The sequence below is a fragment of the Sorex fumeus genome, unplaced genomic scaffold (assembly GCF_029834395.1).
Source record: "Sorex fumeus unplaced genomic scaffold, SorFum_2.1 ptg000006l, whole genome shotgun sequence".
Taxonomy (NCBI): Eukaryota; Metazoa; Chordata; class Mammalia; order Eulipotyphla; family Soricidae; genus Sorex; species Sorex fumeus.
This window is the reverse complement of record NW_026606063.1, coordinates 68,736,768-68,760,158: the sequence shown is the minus strand read 5'-3', so window position 1 is coordinate 68,760,158 and position 23,391 is coordinate 68,736,768. Positions and strand designations below refer to the sequence as shown.

At 47.7% G+C, this 23,391-nt stretch overlaps 1 gene segment (V, D, J or C); it reads right to left on the bottom strand.

Moving 5' to 3' along the window:
• Window positions 1-9,033: 9,033 nt before the first annotated feature.
• LOC130031351 (immunoglobulin kappa variable 1-39-like) lies at window positions 9,034-9,503 on the bottom strand. The segment is given in 2 exon segments: window positions 9,034-9,353; window positions 9,455-9,503. Coding segments are annotated over 2 exon segments (369 nt in total).
• Window positions 9,504-23,391: the final 13,888 nt, after the last annotated feature.

Genomic DNA, 23,391 nt, shown 5'->3' with positions numbered 1-23,391 from the left:
CTTTGTTGTCTACGCACCAACATCCAATTATGATGAAGGAGAAATTGAGAAGTTCTACATGGAGCTGGAAAGTTCTATAAAGTAGACCACACCTTCTACAAGATCATTGTGGGTGATTTTAATGCCAAGATAGGCCAAGAAGATCAGGGGAAGAACTTCACATTGGGACCCATGCTCTAGAATGGAATGAACAGGGTGAGAGACTGTCTGAGCTCATCATGTCAACCAAGACCATCCATGGTAACTCACAGTTCCAGAAGGCCGAATCTAAACGTTGGACATGGGAGTCTCCCGGTGGACGATTCCACAATGAAATAGACCACATCATATTCAGTCGACGGTTTTGCCTGAGCGATGACGCTGTTGTTCCAAAATCCAAACGGGATCAGACCACCATCTAACTTCGTGCAAAATTCTACTTCACAGAGCAGGGAAAAAGTGCTGCAAAGTTTAAGAAGAGAACTCCCAGAACGACCACCAACTGGGAGCTCTTTGGCACTACTGCAGCAACATCGGAAGATGCCATTGTTGACAACATTGACGAAGAATACGATCGACTGGTTCAGCACCTCCTTGATTGTGCGAGGAATGCCAAGAGAGAGATAGCCACAAAAAAAGCCTGTCTTTGAAAACTCTTGAGCTTATTCGCCAACGTGGTTTGGCTCATGCCTCAGGCAACCACAAGCTAATGCCTGAGCTCGCAATGCAGTGCAGAGATGCGATCAAGGAAGACCTCAAAGAGAGAAAAGAGAAGTGCTGGTAGATGAGGCAGAAGCTGGGAAAAGTATTTGTAACACCCACCTGTCCTTTGCCAAATACAAGACAAAGATGACTGCCCTCCGACGTCTTGATGGATCTATCACATCTTCCAGAACAACAATGGAGAAGATTATCCATGACTTCTACTCAAATCTCTTCGATAGCCATGTCCAGCTGCCGACATATCATATTCCACAGTATGGATATGTTGGTCCCAATGTTCTCCCTTCCGAAATCCGACAGGCCATTTCGTTGGTAAAGAAACGAACAGCACCCAGCCCAGATAAAGGCAGACGTGAACACCTGAAGAACCCGCCGTCAGTACTCATCAAACGCTGACTCGGCTTTTCACATGCTACCTGTCTGAATGCAAGGTTCTGTACCAATGGAAAACCAGCAGGACTGTACTACTGTACAAGAAGGGAGACATCCACGACATTGGCAACTATCGCCCGATCTGCCTATTCTCTGTCATCTACAAGTTGTTCACTCAAGTCATCCTGAATAGGATTGGCAGAACACTAGATGAAGGACAACCATGCGAGCAAGCTGGGTTCCGCAAAGGATTCAGCACCATCGACCATATCCACACGATAACCAAGCTCATTGAGGTTTCTCGGGAGTTCAAGATGCCGCTGTGTCTAACGTTCATTGATTTAAAGAAGGCCTTTGATTCTGTTGAGACGGAAGCGGTCATTGAAGCCCTAGCCAATCAGGGCATTCAAGCTCAATACATCAAGATCCTCCGTGAGCTGTATTACGGATTCACTACCAGGATCTCACCATTCTACAAAGAAGTAATCATTGATGTCAAGAGAGGTGTTCAGCAGAGTGATACCATTTCACTGAAACTCTTCAGTGCCACCCTCGAGAACATCATGCGACGACTGGAATGGGAAGGAATGGGAGTGAAGATAGATGTTGGCAACTATACCACCTCCGCTTTGCTGATGACATTGTTTTAATAACACCAAACATCAGCCAAGCGGCACAAATGCTGGCCGACTTCGACCGTGAGTGTGGAAAGGTCGGACTACAGCTGAATCTTACGAAGACAATGTTTGTGAGAAACAGCCTTGTTCCTGATGCCCCTTTCGCTCACAACAGAACGATCAGCTCCGAATGCAGCAGCTATGTGTACCTAGGTCGAGAAGTCAACATGACAAATAACCTGGCACCCGTGCTGTGCAGGAGGAAGAGAGCGGCTTGGAACGCCTTCAAGAGCGTCGAAGAATAGCTAAGAGGACGAAGAACCTCCTGCTCGGGGCACATTTCTGTGATTCCACTGTTCTTCCTGCATTAACATATGCCTCAGAGACCTGGGCCCTACGCAAACAGGATGAGAACGCTATTCGGGTCTCCCAAAGAGGAATTGAAAGAGCTATGATTGGAATATCACGTTTCACTCAAATGAGAGAAAGAATCCGGAGTTTCCACCTCCATCTATGATCAAGAATCAGGGACGTTGTCTCCTTTGCCAAGGAGTCAAAAATCAGATGGGCTGGTCACGTAATGAGATTTATAGACGACCGCTGAACTAGAGCTGTTACCGACGGGATTCCACGGGATGTCAAAAGACTGATGGCCACACACCTAGCAGTTGGTCAGATTCTTCATCAAGATCATAAATGATCAGTTTGAGGGTCTTCATGTTCCTAGAGTGAACAGACGCCATTGGGCTACACTAGCATGGGACAGGGACAAATGGAGACGTTACTGGCGCCCACTCGAGCAAATCGACGATTCACAAGAAGTCAAGTGATCAATGATGTTTCAGTCATAAAATGGTTCAAAAGTCGACCCTTCATTAGTGCAAATTTCCCACCAAAAATGACAAAATCACTTCTATCCCAATAACAGAAAAGGAGGAAAATGTTGCTGCAACTCATACTTTAGCAGCTTTCATACATTCCCACCACATCCATAGAATCCCCTTCCATCCTGACAAGATACCCTCTCAGTTTTTCTAAGATACAGGGTTCCTCGCTTGTCACTTATGGGGTCTGTCTGCCATCTATGGGTCAACTGTCATACAGCAACTTAATAGGTTTCAAGTGCTGGTGCGGGTGGTCCCTGTGATCCTGGAGCATCCAGAGAGACTTTTCCCAGGTGTTTGGAAAAATGACAAACAGGTGACCAGGAATTCACAAGGACACTGAGCCACACATAGGTATATCCCAGGTGTTATAAACCCAGGAGATGTCATGAGTGTTGTTTTGGATAAAGCAGAAGGGTTTCAGAGACAAGTAGGAGCCTGTAAAGATAATGGCATACATGGGGGTGGGATGGCAGAAAACAGAGGGCTCCTGGGTCCTCTTTTGAGTTGCTAATGCAGCCCTATTTCTCTTCTAGAATAACCCAGATCAGCTCTGAGAACCACAGTGGATGCACCACTGAGGAGCCCTCCTGAACTTGAACTCTAGACCAAGACTGACGAAGTTTGTTCCTATGACTCTATGAGAAAGCCAGGGTATAATTCAACCATTTTGACCCAAAATGTTTCTTTGATGTGTTATAATTCAAACCCACATCTTCATACATGAAAAACACGTTTTTTATATCAAAGTAACATGGCTGGTCCTAGAGTGATTTTTGGCTTGTGCTTTTTCCAATGTGTGACATTCTCTACAAATTATTCTGTAGAACAGACTTGAAATGCAACTGGCACAACTCGGTAGTAGCTTTACGTCTGACGTCATTATAATAATAAACTATGCAGTTGTGTCTTAAATGAAACCATGTCTCAAATCCTACACTGTACGACTCTGTTGTAGATTATTTACCAACTAACAAAGAGTTAGTAGGAAGTAATAAATTATACCAGGATTACCAGGCTGCCAATTGTTAATCACAGAGTAGGTCTCCTGCTCATGTCACCAATCTGGGGTGTCAGTGACAAACATGGATAAATCACACAGTGGATAATTGTAACCTGCCCTCATATGTGCTCCTTCCTGTAGAGAACAGAGTCCCTCTACCTTGGGGTATTGAAGAAAGATGCTGCATGCTTTTTGGACGGGGCTGTAATGTTGTAAAACATTAAAGAATTGGAGAGAAAGCACCCAGAAACAATTGTAAAGTTTGTCCACCCACTAGTCTTTGCAGTAATATATGCTGCTCATTTTGAGATTGCTGAGAGAATTGCCTTTGCTTAAGGATGAATGACTTCGCTCCAACATGATTACTGAATATTTACTGGATGTTGCTTTGGAACTAAGAATGTGATTAGGCTGTTAATTTGTACCCGACTACTTATGAGGATGGAGTATCTCTTATAAAACCGATAGTTACCCTAATGTATGATTTTATCTTTAATCAGCAATGTGCCAAGGCCTCTGGTACACCTACCACCCTGCCCAGGATCATGAAGGTCGTGTCTGCAGTACAGCAGGGACTCTCATGGTCCAGAGCCCACAGTTGTGGCCTCCTCCCCTGAGGCCCCCAATACCTTCCTCCCTTTAGAATCTGAAACTCACTTCTACTGTCTGCTCACCAGCAAAGAACGAGTGAGGGTATCTGGTCCAGGCCATGTGGGAGGTTTGTTTCACTGTGGATGGAAACTTTATAAACTTCATGCAGTAGAAAACCCCAGAGTCCTTAGGCAGAGAACTTAAACTGGACTCGTGCTCCTGCTGAAGAGAACCGGATCATTTGCGTAAAATTAGCTGCTGAGAGCTACTTCCATAGATTTACCCTCACACCCACAGGACCTGCTGCCCTGTTGACCATGGGACAGTAACTCAGTTATTGTCCCAGCACTTCTAAGATCCGGGTTTTCTGCCTTGTCAGTTCTGGATTCTGTCACCCATCTTAATCACTTAATCACTTGACTTCCCGTTAGTCTTCGATTTGCTCGAGCGGGCACCAGTAACGTCTCCATTTGTCCCTGTCGCGTGCTAGTGTAGTCCAATGGCTTCTCTTCGCTCCGGGAACATGGAGGGCCTCAAACCGATCGTTCATGATCTTGACAAAGAAGTCTGACCATCTGGTAGGTGGGCGGCCACGCGGTCTCTTGACATCCCGTGGAATCCAATCAGTAACAGCTCTAGTCCAACGGCCGTCTTTAAATCTCATTACGTGACCAGCCCATCTGATTTTCGACACCTTGGCATATGAGACAGCGTCCCTGATCCTTGATCGTCGACGGATGTCAGAACTCTGGATTCGTTCTCTCATTTGAGTGAAATGTGATATTCCAAGCATAGCTCTTTCTATTCTTCTTTGGGAGACCTGAATGGCGTTCTCATCTTGTTTGCGTAGGGCCCAGGTCTCTGAGGCATATGTTAATGCAGGAAGAACAGTGGAATCAAAGAGATGTGCCAGGAGCCGGAGGTTCTTCGTCCTCTTAGCTATTTCTTCGACGTTCTTGAAGGCGTTCCAAGCCGCTCTCTTCCTCCTGCGCAGCTCGGGTGCCAGGTCATTTGTCATGTTGACCTCTCGACCTAGGTACACATAGCTGTTGCATTCGGAGATGGTCGTTCCATTGAGAGCGAATGGGGCGTCAGGAACAAGGCTGTTTCTCATAAACATTGTCTTCGTAAGATTCAGCTGTAGTCCTACCTTTCCACACTCACGGTCAAAGTCGGCCAGCATTTGTGCCGCTTGGCTGATGTTTGGTGTTATTAAAACAATGTCATCAGCAAAGCGGAGGTGGTGTAGTTGCCGACCATCTATCTTCACTCCCATTCCTTCCCATTCCAGTCGTCGCATGATGTTCTCGAGGGTGGCACTGAAGAGTTTTGGTGAAATGGTATCACCCTGCCGCACCCCTCTCTTGACATCAACGATCACTTCTTTGTAGAATGGTGAGATCCTGGTAGTGAATCCGCAATACAGCTCACGGAGGATCCTGATGTATTGGGCTTGAGTGCCCTGATTGGCTAGGGCTTCAATGACCGCTTCCGTCTCAACAGAATCAAAGGCCTTCTTTAAATCAATGAACGTTAAGCAGAGCGGCATCTTGAACTCCCGAGAAACCTCAATGAGCTTGGTTATCGTGTGGATATGGTCGATGGTGCTGAATCCTTTGCGGAACCCTGCTTGCTCGCATGGTTGTCCTTCATCTAGTGTTCTGCCAATCCTATTCAGGATGACTCGAGTGAACAGCTTGTAGATGACAGACAATAGGCAGATCGGGCGATAGTTGCCAATGTCATGGATGTCTCCCTTCTTGAACAGTAGTACGGTCCTGCTGGTTTTCCATTGGGACGGAACCTTGCATTCAGACAGGTAGCGAGTGAAGAGCCGAGCCAGTGTATTGATGAGTACTGACGGCAGGTTCTTCAGGTGTTCAGGTCTGACCTTGTCTGGGCCGGGTGCTGTTTGCTTCTTTACCAACGAAATGGCGTGTCGGATTTCGGAAGGGAGAACGTTAGGAACGACATACCCATCCTGTGGAATTTGGTATGTCGGCAAGTGGACATGGCTATCGAAGAGATTTGAGTAGAAGTCATGGATAATCTTCTCCATTGCCGTTCTGGAGGATGTGATGGATCCATCAGGATGTCGGAGGGCAGTCATCTTGGTCTTATAGTTGGCGAAGGACAGGCGGGCGTTACGAATATTTTTCCCAGCTTTTGCCGCATCTACCAGTACTTCTGCTCTTCTCTCTTTGAGGTCTTCCTTGATCGCATCTCTGCACTGCTTTGTAAGCTCGGACGTTAGTTTGCGGTTGCCTGAGGCATGCGCCAAACCACGCTGGCGAATTAGCTCAAGAGTTTTCGAAGATAGGCGACTTTTTGTGGCTATCTCTGTCTTGGCGTTCCTCGCATATTCATGGAGGTGCTGAACCAGTCGATCGTATTCCTCGTCAATGTTGTCAACAATGGCATCTTCCCATGTTGCCGCAATAGTACCAAAGAGTTCCCAGTTGGTGGTCATTCTGGGAGTTCTGTCACCCATCTAGTGGTTGAAATGATTTCAGATGCCTTTGCCAGTGATGCTTTTAGAGATTTTTATTAGTGTTTGAAATAAATATTGCAATATATATTATTAGTTAATTTAGTAGGAACAAAAATGACTCCCTGTCTAAAGAAATTGCTCACATAGTTGAGAAGTAACAACTAACAAGGAACAGGAATTCAGGCAGTATGTGTGTCACCAGTTGTTAAGTGCTAGTTTCTTTCATTCTCACATGACATGGATGTAATTTAAAATTTTTTCCAGGAAGGAGGAGAAAATGACAGGTAAGCACAGGTAGCAGAGGGCCCCTGACCCCTGATGTAGACTTCTCAGCCCAGGTTCAAGTGTACTCTGAGAACCATCCAGAACAGGTCAGAGACCCATAGATTCGACATCAGTGAGGAGGCCTCTGGGCCATCAGCTTATGGACATGCTGGCTGTCCATAGAAGTGATGCCTTTGCCCATTCATGCTTCAGAAAACAAATGGAATGATAAAACCATTAGTGCCCAACAGCAATATTTTAAATTTTAGATATCCTAATGAACTGGGATCTCAGACATGTGAAATGTTACCCCAGTCATTTGCATTCCTCGTACTAGATTATTTTTAGCATAATAAAACTGTGCTCTGTGAAGAGCTGTGCCCACATAGGGACTTTGGATACTTGAAATGTATCATGTTAACATAAGAGCTGATTTTTAAAAAATGTAATAAAAAGTATTAGTTTAGTCCAATTTAATTCTTTCCACATTATTGGGTCACATTAATCATGAGAGATTATGCAGTAAAACCCAGCCACATCTCCAGGACAGGGTCCAATAGTTATTCCTGTTCCCTCAGCCAACTGTGTGTGATACTCGTGTCAGTGTGGATGCTACACATGGCTGATCTCTGGCAACTTCCCGCGTTTCTGCTGCTGTTGGACATGTATGGAGACTCTCGCCCCGAGGGAAGCTGGATGTTGGGCCCATAGGTTGCACTAGAACCCAAACATAGAGACTGAACTCCAGGTGTTTCCTGTGCTGATTGTGTCTCCAAGGACTTGCTGATGCCATTGATGTGCTAGAGAAGGCAGGGCACACTGCAAGAGCTGAGCAAAGTCTCCCCTCAGTCCCAGGTCAAAGGAACCTGCTCCTGAGCCCCCACGTTCCCATTCTCAGTCCCCCAGGGTCTGGGGGCCTCAGAATCCGTGTTCAGAGAACAGCTACTCGATTGCCCAGGGGCTTCCTGCCCACAGGTCAGGACAAGTCTGGCAAAGGCTCTGAGTGTTTGGTCTGTGCTTAGGGAAAGTGGAAAACAAAACGTGGAATGCAGATCTGGGCGTCTGTCTTTTGAAAAGTGGTCAACATTTTTTTTCACCAATGTCAATCTATATTTTATGTTCCCATTCTAGGGATTCAAATCCAAGGAAAATCAATATTGCTAAATAATTGGGCTTTGGGGAAATGGCACTGGGAAAATATCATCAGTAGTGTGGAATTTCCTAATGTAGCAATGATTTCTGTAAATTTACATTCCCTCTGAGAGTGTCAGGGCCTGGCTGTGCAGGGAAGCTCAGGCACTGTGATCCAGGGTATTTCCCACGAGACCTCATATAAGACTTTGGGCTAAATACAGGGTGTTGACATTTTTTTTATATGGTTTATTACTTGCCTGAATTCCCCCCACCCCCACATCGAAATGAAGTTTATATCGTTTTAAAACGTCTACGATATCCACAGTCCCTGTCACTAAAATTGTTTTATTTCCATTAAGAATTCAGGATCAAAATCCTTGAGTCAAGGGAGTAGATCTCATCCTCCCTGCTCCCCTCTCCTCACACACAAACCTCAGGATTGTGAGGGTTTGTCTCCTGGTAAGACACAGTCTCTCCTTCTGGTCCACATCAGACAGGACATCATGGCAGGGGAGAATGCACCCTGTGAGACGCCTTCAGTGTGAGGCTATGAAGCTGCTCATGTGTCCTCACAATTGGGCTGAAAATATGTATGATATTAGTAAAACAAATCTATTAATAGATAGTTTTTAGGCCTTCTAGAGTGCCAGGGAGCACATATGAACTCTAACACTGTCACCTACTTTTTTCAGGAGAATAATCTCTAAATTTAATCAGCAGATATGTTATCATGTCTCTGCTGCTGTGATGAGATTGAGAATAATGGAGTTTAAAGATATTCATTAGATATACACCAGAACAGTCCAGACTGTGCAATGATGAACAGTGTCATTCAGAATTTATATACGCTGGCAGAGGTACTCTAGATGGCCTAGAAACCATGCTTTCAAAGACATTCTGATACACTCTCAGCAGTGGAGTCATCAGAAGGAACAGCTGGAGCAGCTCAGCCTCACACAGCTGAGCTCTGGGGGTTTATGTTCTGGCCTGTATCACTGTGGGAGGGTCATTCCAACTTTGTTGACAGTAATAAGTGGCAGCATCCTCAGGCTCCAGGCTGCTGATGGTGAGCGTGAAATCTGTCCCAGATCCACTGCCACTGAATCGGGAAGGGACATCTGGTCCTAAAACGGTTGCTGCATAGATGAGGAGCATGGGAGCTTTCCCTGGTTTCTGCTGATACCAGGCTAAATAACTGCTAACGCTCTGACTGGCCTTGCAGGTGATGGTGACTTTCTCTCCCAGAGATGCAGACATGGATGGAGGCTGGGTCATCTGGATATCACACTGGGAGCCTGGAGATTAAAATATAAACACACATCATCACCACCTTTCATTGTACTTTAAATTATTTTCCCTGAAGCATTGGTAGCATTTAGTCAATTTTCCTCCTTACCCGGGAGCCAGAGCAGCAGGAAGCTGAGGAGCTGCACAGGGGCCCTCATGTCCACTCTGGGTGTCACAGACACTGACCCTACAGCGTGACACAGACTATTATTGAGTGTCCAGGAATGAGCTCTGAGGACTTGCAAATGAGAGGGGGTTGGGCAGGCAGAGGGGGGAGGGTACGTGGGGACCAGTCAAGCTGCAGGGAAGTCAGGGGTGCGTGTCTCTGTGGGGAAGCAGAACTTTGCCCACAGAGAACATGCTCCTCCCCGGGCCCCAAGATGGTCCCAGTGTGACCATAAAGGGTGGCCATGGTCCTCTGTGTTAGCAAAGCTTCTTGCTCTGCCCCAGAGACAGGCTTGATCAGAACACACCATTATAGACTTCCTCAGGAATTGTACACATTTCTTTGATTTCTCGTCTGTGGGTATAATTGAGGCAAGGGAAGTTTTCGCTTTGCTTCGGAATTGCATTATGTTTTACTGCACTTTGTACAGGATTAAAATTTTCTGTTTTCCTATTTGATGGGCGGGTGGGGGAGGGTCTCTGTCAGTGCTCTGAGAACCTGATGGTCACTCTGAACATCATGTAGCCATTGGGATGAGCAGTTCAATGCCGGGGACCGAGGACGCAAGGCTACTGTGATGCTGCAATGCTGGAACCTTCAGGCCTTTATCTGCAGGTGCTCTGGGCTGTGTGGGCCCTGTGCTCACATGTGGACCCCAGCTCATGCCTCCTGATAGGTCAGTCTTCATCATCAAGCACTGTATTATTTTGTGTGAAAAATTGTTATTATTAACATACAGGAATTCAATGAATGGAAAGGATTGTACAAATATTTGGGGTCTTGAGTCATAAATTCGTGCTAAGATAAAGAATATCTGACAGACTAATGCATTCTCCTGCTCATCGCTTCATCCTTCACCTGAGAAGTTATTCATTACTTCCATATCGGCATCATAAAATTTTCCTTTCTCGTCTTGGAAACCTTATTCCCTATTTCTTGACTCAGAACTGAAAATTCCTTGACCTCCTTGAATTGTCTTCCTATCTTTTATCCCCTTCCTCTGAGCTGGCCAGCTGAGTATGTGTTCTGATGAGGTGGCTGAGAGGGTCCAACTTGACTGACACATTATTGAATATCCTCTGTCTCATCACAGGTACATCCCTTGCTCGAAATCCTGATGTTGCTCCAAAGACACAGAAGCTCTCAGACACCAAATGAAAGACTTAATGTCTTGAGAAGATTGAGGAACAGTGAATGACACCTCCTCATAGCATAAGGGATTCACAGACACTAAACAATCACCTTTATGAGGTGCCTGGTGAGGCAGTCAGCATGGGGTAAAGATAGAACTCATACAATAAATATCAGTCTGGGCTCGGACAGAGATCCATGCTGCATGAGTCGGCATCCAGGTTCCCAAGGATGCAGTCCCACAGCCCCATTGACATCACCGTTCTTTCATTGTAGAGGCTGTCCCTGGAACTGCAAATCCAAAACTCCCTGCACACTCCTATGGTCTCCCCATCACTGAATTCAGCACCTGACAGACCAAACCAGACCCTCACAAACCTCTGGACCAGCACAACATATACATGCTGAAATACTGAGTATCCAGGGGAGGAGCTGGAATGTTTCCCAGGAATCCAGGGGAGCCCTGCAGTGATCATGGAGAGTAGAGGAGAGGTTTTCCTCTCCAGTATTCAGCCTGTTACTGGGGCCTCCCCGAGTTCTTCTGTCAGACAGGAGCAGCTCCCGGGGATCCCCTTATGCAGGACCCAGGACAGGATCCTCCAGGGACATTTGCTGCCTCACAACCGACTGAGCAGGAGACATTTCCCCACCCTGCCTCCATTGCTCTTCATGCAGCAGGATCCTGCTCCCTGTGGGCCTCATCTGCCCACTTGAGGGAGCTTCAGACCAATCCCTACTTAGTTACTGCTTGGTGCAACAAACTTACCAACAAGGACTCTACACATGGATATATGGTGATAGGTCACAACTTTGGGGTCAGCAATGGGCCCGAGGTAAGAGAAACCTGGGCCCCAACCAAGGCCATTGTGACTCAGGATGAACTGGGTCTGTGAGCTCAGAACAGCAGATCAGAGAATCCACACACTCCAGACTCCATCAGGGAGGAGAAGGAGATGCTGTGGGACTTGTGTAAAGGAGAGGGAAGGGACGGAGAGGAGAAGAGAGAGTGAGGTTTCAGAGCTGTCCCCCTGTCATGTTGCTAGACCTTAAAGCAATTATAGAAGTCTTGCAATCACCTTCCAAACTCCAACAGAGCACTAGGATGGAATGTAAGCAGAGATCAAATTCCTATTTTTTTATTTGATTTTTGGGTGCATAGATGTGATGCAAATCTGCTGCTTAGTGCTGGATGAGTGTATTGGTCCCTCTAGGCAATTCTTGGCCAAGTTGAACCAAGCACTTCAGTGTAAGATATGAGGATTTGCATCTTTTGGGGGCTTTTGATGCTGGGGACAACCACGATAACCCCATGCGTGTGTCTACCAAGGTCAGCCTGGTGGTACTTAGATGTCCCACAAAAAAGTTGGGGAAACTGTGGTGTCAGGGATCACCTGGTTGGATTAAGGCTTAAACCACAAGACCTGTGCTTTCTCTCCTCAGTGTCTTGGGCTGATCTCACGGTGAGATGCTCCTATCACTCTGTGTAGCCCTGAAGGTGACAGGGACCCTCCCCTGGTAAGCAGACAGGGAGGCTGCAGGGGGACACACAGTGTCCTTACTGACATCTAGTGGACATGGAAACAGAACAACCCATACATTAATACATAGAAATTAGTTCACTCTGTCTGATGCATTTTCTAATCAGAGAAGCAAAAGCAAAACAGCCAATAGCTTCATCTCCAGGATCATACAAGACTTTTAGCCAATAAGCTAAGGAGGAATCTGAGACTCTTTTCCTCAGCATTCAGGACATCATGGGATGAGAATAAAGAGACTAGTGAGTCCCCCCACTCCCCTCTCCCCAAACCCTCACACACACTTCCACAAAGTGTCCCTTAGGCAGACCTTGCTCAGAGGATGCTGGTTTGAAAAGCCTCAGCTCAGACTCCAACATAGGAACACACAGGCTGGGGCCTCACACCCCACATACAGGATTCTCATACTCCGGAAGGTTGCAGAGTGAAGTTGGAGAGTCAATGTTCCTCAGGGTCACTTCCAGTGAGACCCCCCTCCTGTCAACAGGAGTCCGTCTCTCCTCTTGTCCAGCAGGTGTCTTCTAGGTGGGTGTCTGATGGGACAGAGGGGGGGTCCCTAATGTCCCTATATTCCCATCTAATCCCCCCATGTGACCTCCCTCATTTTACCTTAAACGATTTGACAGACCTATCTCCAACTATGAATAGTAAATAAGGGATCAAAACACTCCATAGCACAAAGGCATGGCAGGACTTCTCTAATGTATTATTTTACATATTTTTATCTATTAATTTTTATTGAATCACAGTGAGATACACAGTTACTAAGTTGTCCATTATACAATGGACATACAATGTTTGTCCATTGCTTCAGTCATACAATGTTCCAACAGTCGTCCTTCGGTGTGCATTTTCCACCATCTAAGACAAAGGGACTTCTATCCCCACACCGGAAGAGGGTGAAAATCTCGCTCCAACTCAGACTCTAAAGGCTTCATACTTTCCCAGCACACCACAGAGCCCCTATCCCTGCTGGCAATAAATAGGCCTGTGACTCAGTGTTTCTAAGATCCAGAGACTGTCTTGTCACTTGTGGGGTCAGTCTGCCATCCAGTGGCTAATGGGTGATACAGCAACTTAATAGTTTTCAGGTGCTGGTGATCTCTGTCATTCTGGGGAACCAGCGACTTTCTCCAAGTCTTTGGAACAGACTATAAAGCCCATCACCAAGCCAGATTACATGGAAAGGGGCCTTGCTGAAGCTAACTCGTTTGACTCCTTCAACTTCAATTTTTCAGGGGTCGGTCACAGAGAATGAGACAAAGAGACACACAATGAGACAAACAGCACATATTCAAGGACTGTCTAAGCTTTAGGGTGGTGGGGCAAGCCCCGTGACCTCACAGGAAGCCGCTTACTCAATATGATGTCGTTCCCTCCAAACTGGGTCCCAATGGGCGCGACAGTGTTTAAGTTGACAGAGACACTAAGGATAGTTGATGAGCACACTATTCTTTCCAAGATAACCCAGACCTGCTCTGAGAACCATAATGGCTGCACCACTGAGGATGTCTCAGAGCCATGAGATCGAGACCAAGCCCAGTGAGAAAGATTCCTATGATTCCATGAGAAATCTGGGCGGCAAATCTATCAATAATGACACATAATGAATTCTTTGAGCGTTAGGATTCAACTCCAGGGTCCCATACATGGTCTTCTACATCACTGGTCCTGAATGATTTTGATCATGAGATTGTGGTCATGCTTTTCCGGTGTGTGACTGACTCTACAAATGATTATAGTGGAGAGACTTAAAATGCAGCTAGTGCATCTCAGTAGTTTTACATTTGAGTTTAGTATATTTTAAGGCTATGGAGCCATGTCTTAACTGCAGCAATTTCTAATGCTATACACTACATATACTGGGTTATTCGGATAGCACAGCAGGTAAGGCTTTTGCCTTGCATGTGGCCGACCCGGGTTCGATTCCTCCATCCATCTCAGATAGCCAGGCAAGCTACCGAGGGTATCCTGCCCTCCCCCACCACCATGTATTTGATATGCCAAAACCAGTAACAAGTCTCACAATAGAAATGTTACTGCTTCCCCCTGGAGCAAATCGATGAACAATAGGAGGACAGTGCTACAGTGCTACAATACACTATACAAACCTGTTGTGGACTATTTCCCAGATAGCCATGTGTTTTTGGGAAGCAATAAACAACACCAGGACAACCAGACTTCCAACTGTTAAGCACAGGATCTGTCCCATGCTCACGTCAACCATCTGGTGCATGGAGGCATTCTTCCTCAGCCTTTATTTAAACACTGTCTTTCCTAATAAATCTTGTCATATGACTTAGAGTCTACTGCCATATGGTTGGCTCTGCCTTGGCCATGCTGTACGTGTAAGTCTTTGTGCAACCACTGCCCTAGATCATGATCATCACCTCATTCCTGAGGTCCCTGTAGTTAAAGATAACTACAAAAGACCAAATGGAACAATCACAAGGTGGGAGTTGTAAACTGCACTGATAAATGTTTCTTCTAGTACATTGACAAAGTCCCTCTATCTAGAAGGCAGAAAAAGAATCCTTAGGCTTTCTTGGAGTCTGCAATGTTTTCACTGCATTACAGAAATGAAGGAAAAACACAATGAAGCAAATGTAAACACTGTCCCACGCTCGAGTCCTTGCTCTCAGATTGTTGCCTATGCCAAAAGGGCCGGGAGAGTTGCCTTTACTGTTGGGGCTTTATGACTTTGTTCCTGGCCATTTACCGAATATTAATTGGATGTTTCTCTGGAAGTAAGAAGGTTGTTAGGCTGTTGGTTCCTATATAACTAGATATGAAAATAATGTTCTTATAATGTGTGTATTTATATTTTACACATTTGTGTGAATGTGATAAATCAGCGTGTTCCCATCCCTCTGACCCATCAGCATCATAAAGGACAGGTCACCACACAGGGGCATCTGTGAATCAGCGTGTTTCTATCTCTCTGACCGATTAGCATCATGAAGGGCAGGTCCATCAGTAGCAGTGAGTCAGGGACAGAATTCCCTGTCTGGGCATTCTGTGAATCAGTGGGAAGCCGGACAGCTCTAGGCTCAGGGTGACATGAGGGTTCTGGAACCCTGGAACTCAGCAAGTATTGGGCAGAATCTAGAGAACATGGGTCCCTCTAGAGCAGAGCTTGGGGACAGTGTCCACCAGGTGAATTTTTAGGAGCATCACAGGAGGCTCAAGGTCAATCTGGGGACAAAACCACCCTCAATCCACTGGCAGCTACCCATGGGATACCAGTGAGAAAGGTTACCTGCCTGCCCCAAAGTCTTTCCTGTGAAAAGGATTTGACTTTGGAGGACTGTGTCTGCCCCAGTGAGCAAGTGTCAGAGAAACTCCTACTCTACATTCTGCTTCCCATGACTCCACTCACCAAGAGGGTGTTGCACAGGAATCCAAGGAAATGAGTGAGAACTAGGGGTGAACATGGGCAAGACTGAGAAAAACTGGGGTTCAGCTCTGAAGGCACCAGGGTCCATGTGTACAGCAGAATAAACTGGACCCTGAGAGGTCAGGACAGGGAGACGGAGCTGACACACTGGAGACTCCATCAGGGACACAGTGTAGAAGCCCTGGGTGTGCAGGTGGAGGAGGTGAGAGGGTCTGGGAAGGGCAGCCTGGGATGGGGGAGAAGTGAAGGTACTTTTTACGGTTTTTTATTAATTTTGTTTGTATTTTAATTTGTTAGTTTGAGGGCACAACTCACAGTGCTCAGGACTTATTCCAGAGTTAGGGATCACTCCTGGAAGGAAAAATATTGGGTTCCAGGGATGTAATTGTGTTGATCACATAAAAGGCAAGCACGTCACTTGCTGTACTCTCTTTGACCCGTATGAAGTCCTTTTCTATAAAAATGTACACTTCACAGTAAATTTTATTATGCCTTAAAATCTTGAAAAAGTTGTATCGATAATCTGATAGTTCTCCTGATATATTCCTTACAAATGTGAGCAAAACGGGGAGGGTGCAGGGGGTTGCTCATCAGCTGTGAGTTCATTGCAACTGGTCATTCACAGCTCACAGGCCCCTGCACACCTGCCGCTCTGGCAGGCCAGACCTGTGCCTCTGACCAGACCCTAATGTGGGGTGTCTGCAGTACAGCAGGGGCTCTCAGGGTCCAGACCCACAGCTGCAGCCTCCTCCCCTGAGACCCCCCACCCCCGCCCAATGCCTTACTCTCAGTGACTCAGAGACTCTGCTGTTAGCTCATCCACAAAGAACATTTGTGGCCATCTGGGGCAGGCCAGGCAGGGAGGTTTGTGTTTGGGGCTCTATCACTGTGCAAAGAGTCTTTGTACCTTGGTAGCAGTAGTAAACGCCAACATCCTCAGGCTACACGTTGCTAATCTGAAGAGTGAATTCTGTTCCTGACCCACTGCTACTGAATCTGTCTGGGACCCCAGGCTGTCGTTTAGAAACTTGATAGAACAGGTGACTTAGAGACTAGCCTGCCATTGATGGTACCAGCTCAGATAGGTGTTTCCAATACTATGTAGGAGGCTCTTATTAGATGTGCAGGAGATGGAATTTGGCTCTCCTTTGACAATGAACAAGGAGAGTGGACGCTGAGTCATCACAATATCACATCTGGATCCTGGAAATTTGATTTTTAAAAGTCTCAGGTTTCATTCAAGCATCACAGGTCAATTTTATTGCTCCCATTCTGTAATTTATTTGAGGTAATATATTGTTTTCTGGGCTAGAGCGACAGCACAATGGTAGCTCATTTGCCTTGCACACAACCAGCCCACCCGAACCTGGTTCAATTCCTCTGCCCCTCTCAGAGAGCACCGCAAGCTACTGAGAGTATCTCGCCCACAGGGCAAATCCTGGCAAGCTGCACGTGACGTATTCAGTATGCCAAACACAGTAACAACAAGTCTCAAAATGGAGACATTACTGGGCCCGCTCAAGCAAATTGATGAACAACGGGAGGACAGAGGACAGTGACAATGTTTTCTGAGAAAGTCATTACTTGAGTGATTTATACTCCTACACCAGAAGGATGTCATCACAGTTAAGAGACCTTAGGGTTGGGGAAACAGGCCTCTACACCTTTCCTGGGCCATCTCCACTTTCCCAATGTTTCTTTCTCACGCAGTCTGACACACAGACAGAACACACAAGGAGACCACTGGGTCCCCCAAACACTCCCTCCTGCACCCATTCTTTCTCTTCTCCCTGCTTCCCTTACTTGGGATGCACAACATCAGCAGACCCAGAAACTGAGCAGGGAACCTCATTTTGAGCATTCATCTGAGGAGATCTGATAGCTGAAAGCAAGATAGAGCTGACTCTTATGCAAGACTGTCTGATATAGATCCTCCACCAAGGACAGCATGCAAATACACGGGTGGGTTCACTGGTGCGAAAAGACCTCCAGGAAGGAGTCACTTCTATTGAGCAAAGTGGGGAATGTGTCTTCTCGTTTATGAAAAATAGTGGAAACATTAATTTAGCCTGAATTTCAGTGGTTAAAATGGACATTTCTCAGTCTGTCTGTAACACAGATGTGCGCCAATGTTTCTTTTGTTCTGTTTTATGGTTTGTTTGCTTGTTTGGGGACCACATCCAGCAGTGCTCAGTGTTACTCTTGGCTCTTCACTCAGGAACAACTCCTAGTAGTACTTGGGAGACCCTATGGGATGTTTCATGCAAGGCAATAACCTTAAACACTGCACTATCACTGTGGGCCCCTCACTGTGTCTCTCACAATTAGTATATTTCTGATTTATCAGGTGCTCTAGCCATGTAAATAGGTGTGTCTAGGTCAACCTCAGTCAAGCAATTGAGAGAAAAATCTGTGTTCCATATCTCCCATGTGATAAACACCTGATTCTGATGTGCAGTCTCAACTTCTCTTCTCTCTCTCTTTTCTTTTCTTTTTCTTTTGTTTTTGTCACAGCTGGCGATGCTCAGGGCTGACTCCTGGCTCTGCATTCAGTAATCACTCCTGGTGGTGCTCACAGGACCACATGGGATGCCAGGACTTGAACCCACATCGGTTATCTGCAAGGCAAATGTCCTACCCGCTGTGATATGGGTCCAGCCCCAAGTCTCAACATTTAGAATGAGTGCAGTTCATGCCCAAATCAATCAGCTAATCAGTGGCTGAATAAATAGCAGTACTCCTACATTAAAGAAAAAAAAACATTTAGAATGAAGATGGGAGAGTCAAATTTCACTGTTTCTATTGCAATCTGGCTAATAGTTTCACATTGTAATAATCAAGAATTCGAAATTATTTTCCCCTGGGGCCTAATGAATTGAATTCATGGTCACACATATGCTCAAGTGTGTAAACACGAAAGGACAGCAGAGGTCTATCTCTCCCGCCTCCTGCTTTTGGTAGTCTTGCCCTCTTTCGGTAGTCTCTGGCCATTTCCCCCACTCCAGGGAAGTCGATGGCGAGGGCCAGGCTGGTTGGTATTAGTTGCAGTTTATTCCAATCCTCTCTCCATTCACTCCTGTCTCTCCTCTGCCTCTCCCAGCCCATTATTATAGTCTCATTATATCCCATAAAAGAAATTTATGTCATGGAGGACCCAGGTTCTCTCAGAACTATCACCCCCAGATTCTCTCAAGTCTGTGTTCCTGGTAGAGAGCCCCGAAATCTCCTTTTATTGATCATGGTAACTCTCTGGGCTGGAGCAATAGCACAGCAGTAGGGCTTTGCCTTGCGCACAGCCAGACCGGCTGAGCTTGGTTCAATTCCTCTGCCCCTCGTGGAGAGCCCGCCAAGCTACCGAGAGTATCCCCGGCATGGCAAAGCCTGGCAAGCTCCCAGTGACCTATTTGATATGCCAAACACAGTAACAAGAAGTCTCAAAATGGAGGTGTTACTGGGCCCCTTTAGCAAAATTGATGAGTCAGCCAAAGAGAAGGACAACATGGAGGGCGGGATCCACAGATCCCGAAGGGAAAAAAAAAAAAAACAGGTTCCAAAAAGAGCCGAGATCATCGGGAAGCCCCAGATGGGGTAGGTACCGCATCCCGCCTCCCCCAGATGGAACCCCGGTGACCAGAAGCCTCAACAACCACAGCTCGAGTATGCAGGAACTAGGACTTTTCCTCAAATCTCCTGGGACTACACCTCCCAGGTAACCTCTGATTCCGGAAGTCACACCCACAGCACGCCCCCCAGCGCCATATTTACAGAATTCAGCCAAAGAGAAGGACAACATGGAGGGCGGGATCCACAGATCCCGAAGGGAAAAAAAAAAAAACAGGTTCCAAAAAGAGCCGAGATCATCGGGAAGCCCCAGATGGGGTAGGTACCGCATCCCGCCTGCCCCAAATGGAACCCCTGTGACCAGAAGCCTCAACAACCACAGCTCGAGTATGCGGGAACTAGGACTTTTCCTCAAATCTCCCAGGACTACACCTCCCAGGTAACCTCTGATTCCGGAAGTCACACCCACAGCCCGCCCCCCAGCACCATATTTACAGAATTCAGCCAAAGAGAAGGACAACATGGAGGGCGGGATCCACAGATCCCGAAGGGAAAAAAAAAAAAACAGGTTCCAAAAAGAGCCAAGATCATCGGGAAGCCCCAGATGGGGTAGGTACCGCATCCCGCCTCCCCCAGATGGAACCCCGGTGACCAGAAGCCTCAACAACCACAGCTCGAGTATGCGGGAACTAGGACTTTTCCTCAAAACCGCGCGGCCACTTATGCGGCCACGCTACATCTCTCTACATACAAAGTGATCCATATATACAAAGTAAACTACCCAACGCTTCTCTCTGAAAATCATAGTTAATTTGGAGCACGGCCACAGCCCCAGAAACACAAGGACTTAATGCAGAACCCAGCAGCTTGGAGCAGAAAAGTGAACGGGCTATGCGTTAATCCAGGTCATCATGACTGTCCAGAGGGGAAAGGGTGTTGCCCCATTCTCCCTCTCCTCTCTGGAAAGAAAGATGGCGGCCACATGGGAGCCTTGTGGACAGCAGGCATGAGCCGGGGGAGTGGGGGCGACTAAAACCTCATGGGAAGGGGGGCGTTCCGGTCCGTCCTTCACACCCTACCGAGGTCACCAGTTGCCCCCCACGAGCGGCTCTCCAGCACGGCCACAGCCCCAGAAGCACAAGGACTTAATGCAAAACCCAGCAGCTTGGAGCAGAAAAGTGAATGGACTATGCGTTAATCCAGGCCATCATGTCTGCCCGGAGGGGAAAGGGTGTTGGTCCCTTCCACCCTCCTCCCTCTGGAAAGAAAGATGGCGGCCACATGGGAGCCTTGTGGACAGCAGGTATGAGCCGGGGCTGTGGGGGCAACTAAAACCTCATGGGAAGGGGGGCGTTCCGGTCCATCCTTCACGCCCTACCGAGGTCACCAGTTGCCCCCCACGAGCGGTTCTCCAGCACGGCCACGGCCCCAGAAGCACAAGGACTTAATGCAGAACCCGGCAGCTTGGAGCAGAAAAGTGAACGGACTATGCGTTAATCCAGGCCATCAGTCTGCCGGAGGAGAAAGGGTGTTGCCCCATTCGCCCTCTCTTCTCTGGAAAGAAAGATGGCGGCTGCATGGGAGCCTTGTGGACAGCAGGTATGAGCCAGGGAGTGGGGGCGACTAAAACCTCATGGGAAGGGGGGCGTTTCGGTCCGCCCTTCGCGCCCTATCGAGGTCACCAGTTGCCCCCCCATGAGTGGCTCTCCAGCACGGCCACAGCCCCAGAAGCACAAGGACTTAATGCAGAACCCAGCAGCTTGGAGCAGAAAAGTGAAAGGACTATGCATTAATCCGGGCCATCAAGTCTGCCAAAGAGGAAAGGGTGTTGCCCCAGTCGCCTTCTCTTCTCTGGAAAGAAGGATGGCGGCCGTATGGGAGCCTTGTGGACAGCAGGTATGAGCCGGGGGTGTGGGGGCGACTAAAACCTCATGGGAAGGGGGGCGTTCCGGTCCGTCCTTCACGCCCTACCGAGGTCACCAGTTGCCCCCCGCGAGCGGCTCTCCAGCACGGCCACAGCCCCAGAAGCACAAGGACTTAACGCAGAACCCAGCAGCTTGGAGCAGAAAAGTGAATGGACTATGCGTTAATCCAGGCCATCATGTCTGCCCAGAGGGGAAAGGGTGTTGGTCCCTTCCACCCTCCTCCCTCTGGAAAGAAAGATGGCGGCCACATGGGAGCCTTGTGGACAGCAGGTTTGAACCAGGGCTGTGGGGGCAACTAAAACCTCATGGGAAGGGGGGCGTTCCGGTCCGTCCTTCACGCCCTACCGAGGTCACCAGTTGCCCCCCACGAGCGGTTCTCCAGCACGGCCACGGCCCCAGAAGCACAAGGACTTAATGCAGAACCCGGCAGCTTGGAGCAGAAAAGTGAACGGACTATGCGTTAATCCAGGCCATCAAGTCTGCCGGAGGAGAAAGGGTGTTGCCCCATTCGCCCTCTCTTCTCTGGAAAGAAAGATGGCGGCTGCATGGGAGCCTTGTGGACAGCAGGTATGAGCCAGGGAGTGGGGGCGACTAAAACCTCATGGGAAGGGGGGCGTTTCGGTCCGCCCTTCGCGCCCTATCGAGGTCACCAGTTGCCCCCCCATGAGTGGCTCTCCAGCACGGCCACAGCCCCAGAAGCACAAGGACTTAATGCAGAACCCAGCAGCTTGGAGCAGAAAAGTGAAAGGACTATGCATTAATCCGGGCCATCAAGTCTGCCAAAGAGGAAAGGGTGTTGCCCCAGTCGCCTTCTCTTCTCTGGAAAGAAGGATGGCGGCCGTATGGGAGCCTTGTGGACAGCAGGTATGAGCCGGGGGTGTGGGGGCGACTAAAACCTCATGGGAAGGGGGGCGTTCCGGTCCGTCCTTCAAGCCCTACCAAGGTCACCAGTTGCCCCCCGCGAGCGGCTCTCCAGCACGGCCACAGCCCCAGAAGCACAAGGACTTAATGCAGAACCCAGCAGCTTGGAGCAGAAAAGTGAATGGACTATGCGTTAATCCAGGCCATCATGTCTGCCCGGAGGGGAAAGGGTGTTGGTCCCTTCCACCCTCCTCCCTCTGGAAAGAAAGATGGCGGCCACATGGGAGCCTTGTGGACAGCAGGTATGAGCCGGGGCTGTGGGGGCAACTAAAACCTCATGGGAAGGGGGGCGTTCCGGTCCATCCTTCACGCCCTACCGAGGTCACCAGTTGCCCCCCACGAGCGGTTCTCCAGCACGGCCATGGCCCCAGAAGCACAAGGACTTAATGCAGAACCCGGCAGCTTGGAGCAGAAAAGTGAACGGACTATGCGTTTATCCAGGCCATCAAGTCTGCCGGAGGAGAAAGGGTGTTGCCCCATTTGCCCTCTCTTCTCTGGAAAGAAAGATGGCGGCTGCATGGGAGCCTTGTGGACAGCAGGTATGAGCCGGGGGTGTGGGGGCGACTAAAACCTCATGGGAAGAGGGGCGTTCCGGTCCGTCCTTCACGCCCTACCGAGGTCACCAGTTGCCCCCCGCGAGCGGCTCTCCAGCACGGCCATGTCTCCAGTGCACAGAAACCAATTTCTTAACTATCTGACTTTCAGTAGAAATACTTCCAGGGTCAATAAGTAAAATAGCAGAAATTCAAAACCAACATTTAATTCTTGAACCCAGCTGTAGAAAGCAAATCACTTCACAATGCTTTTTCAGCATGTCTGATTTGGGGGGGGGGGTAAACTCTAAATAATAGTGGTGAATCTTTTATTGAAACAATGAATCTAATCAAAGCAGATAGAGTGTTAACTAGAATTCATCTGCCCCACAGGGACTGGGAGGGGTGGGGGGGTGGGGTTTTATTGGGGTTCTTCATGGTAAAAAATAAGTTTTGGTAAAGGGAAATGTGTTTGATATTTGCATGACTGAGACCTAAACCTGAAAGCTTTGTAACCTTTCCCACGGTGATTCAATAAAGAAAAAAAAAATAAAAATAAAATATTAAAAAAATTGATGAACAATGGGAGGACAGTGACAGTGGTACCTCTAAAGGGCACAATGCAGTGATGTCATCAAAAGGACTTACAGAAAGAACATTGAGGCAACAAAACATACATTGTATCTTTGCATCTGCAGGCCAGTAATTTTGGCCTCTGGAAAGAAGATACAAAACCAAGACTGAAACCAATCTTAGGCTACTAGCACTTGGATTTGCACCCCAAAGACTAGTCTTCTGGAGCTTGGAATCTACACCCCAAAGACAAGTATCTGAGCTTTGCATCCCAAAGACTAGTCTGGCTAGAGCCTTGAATCTA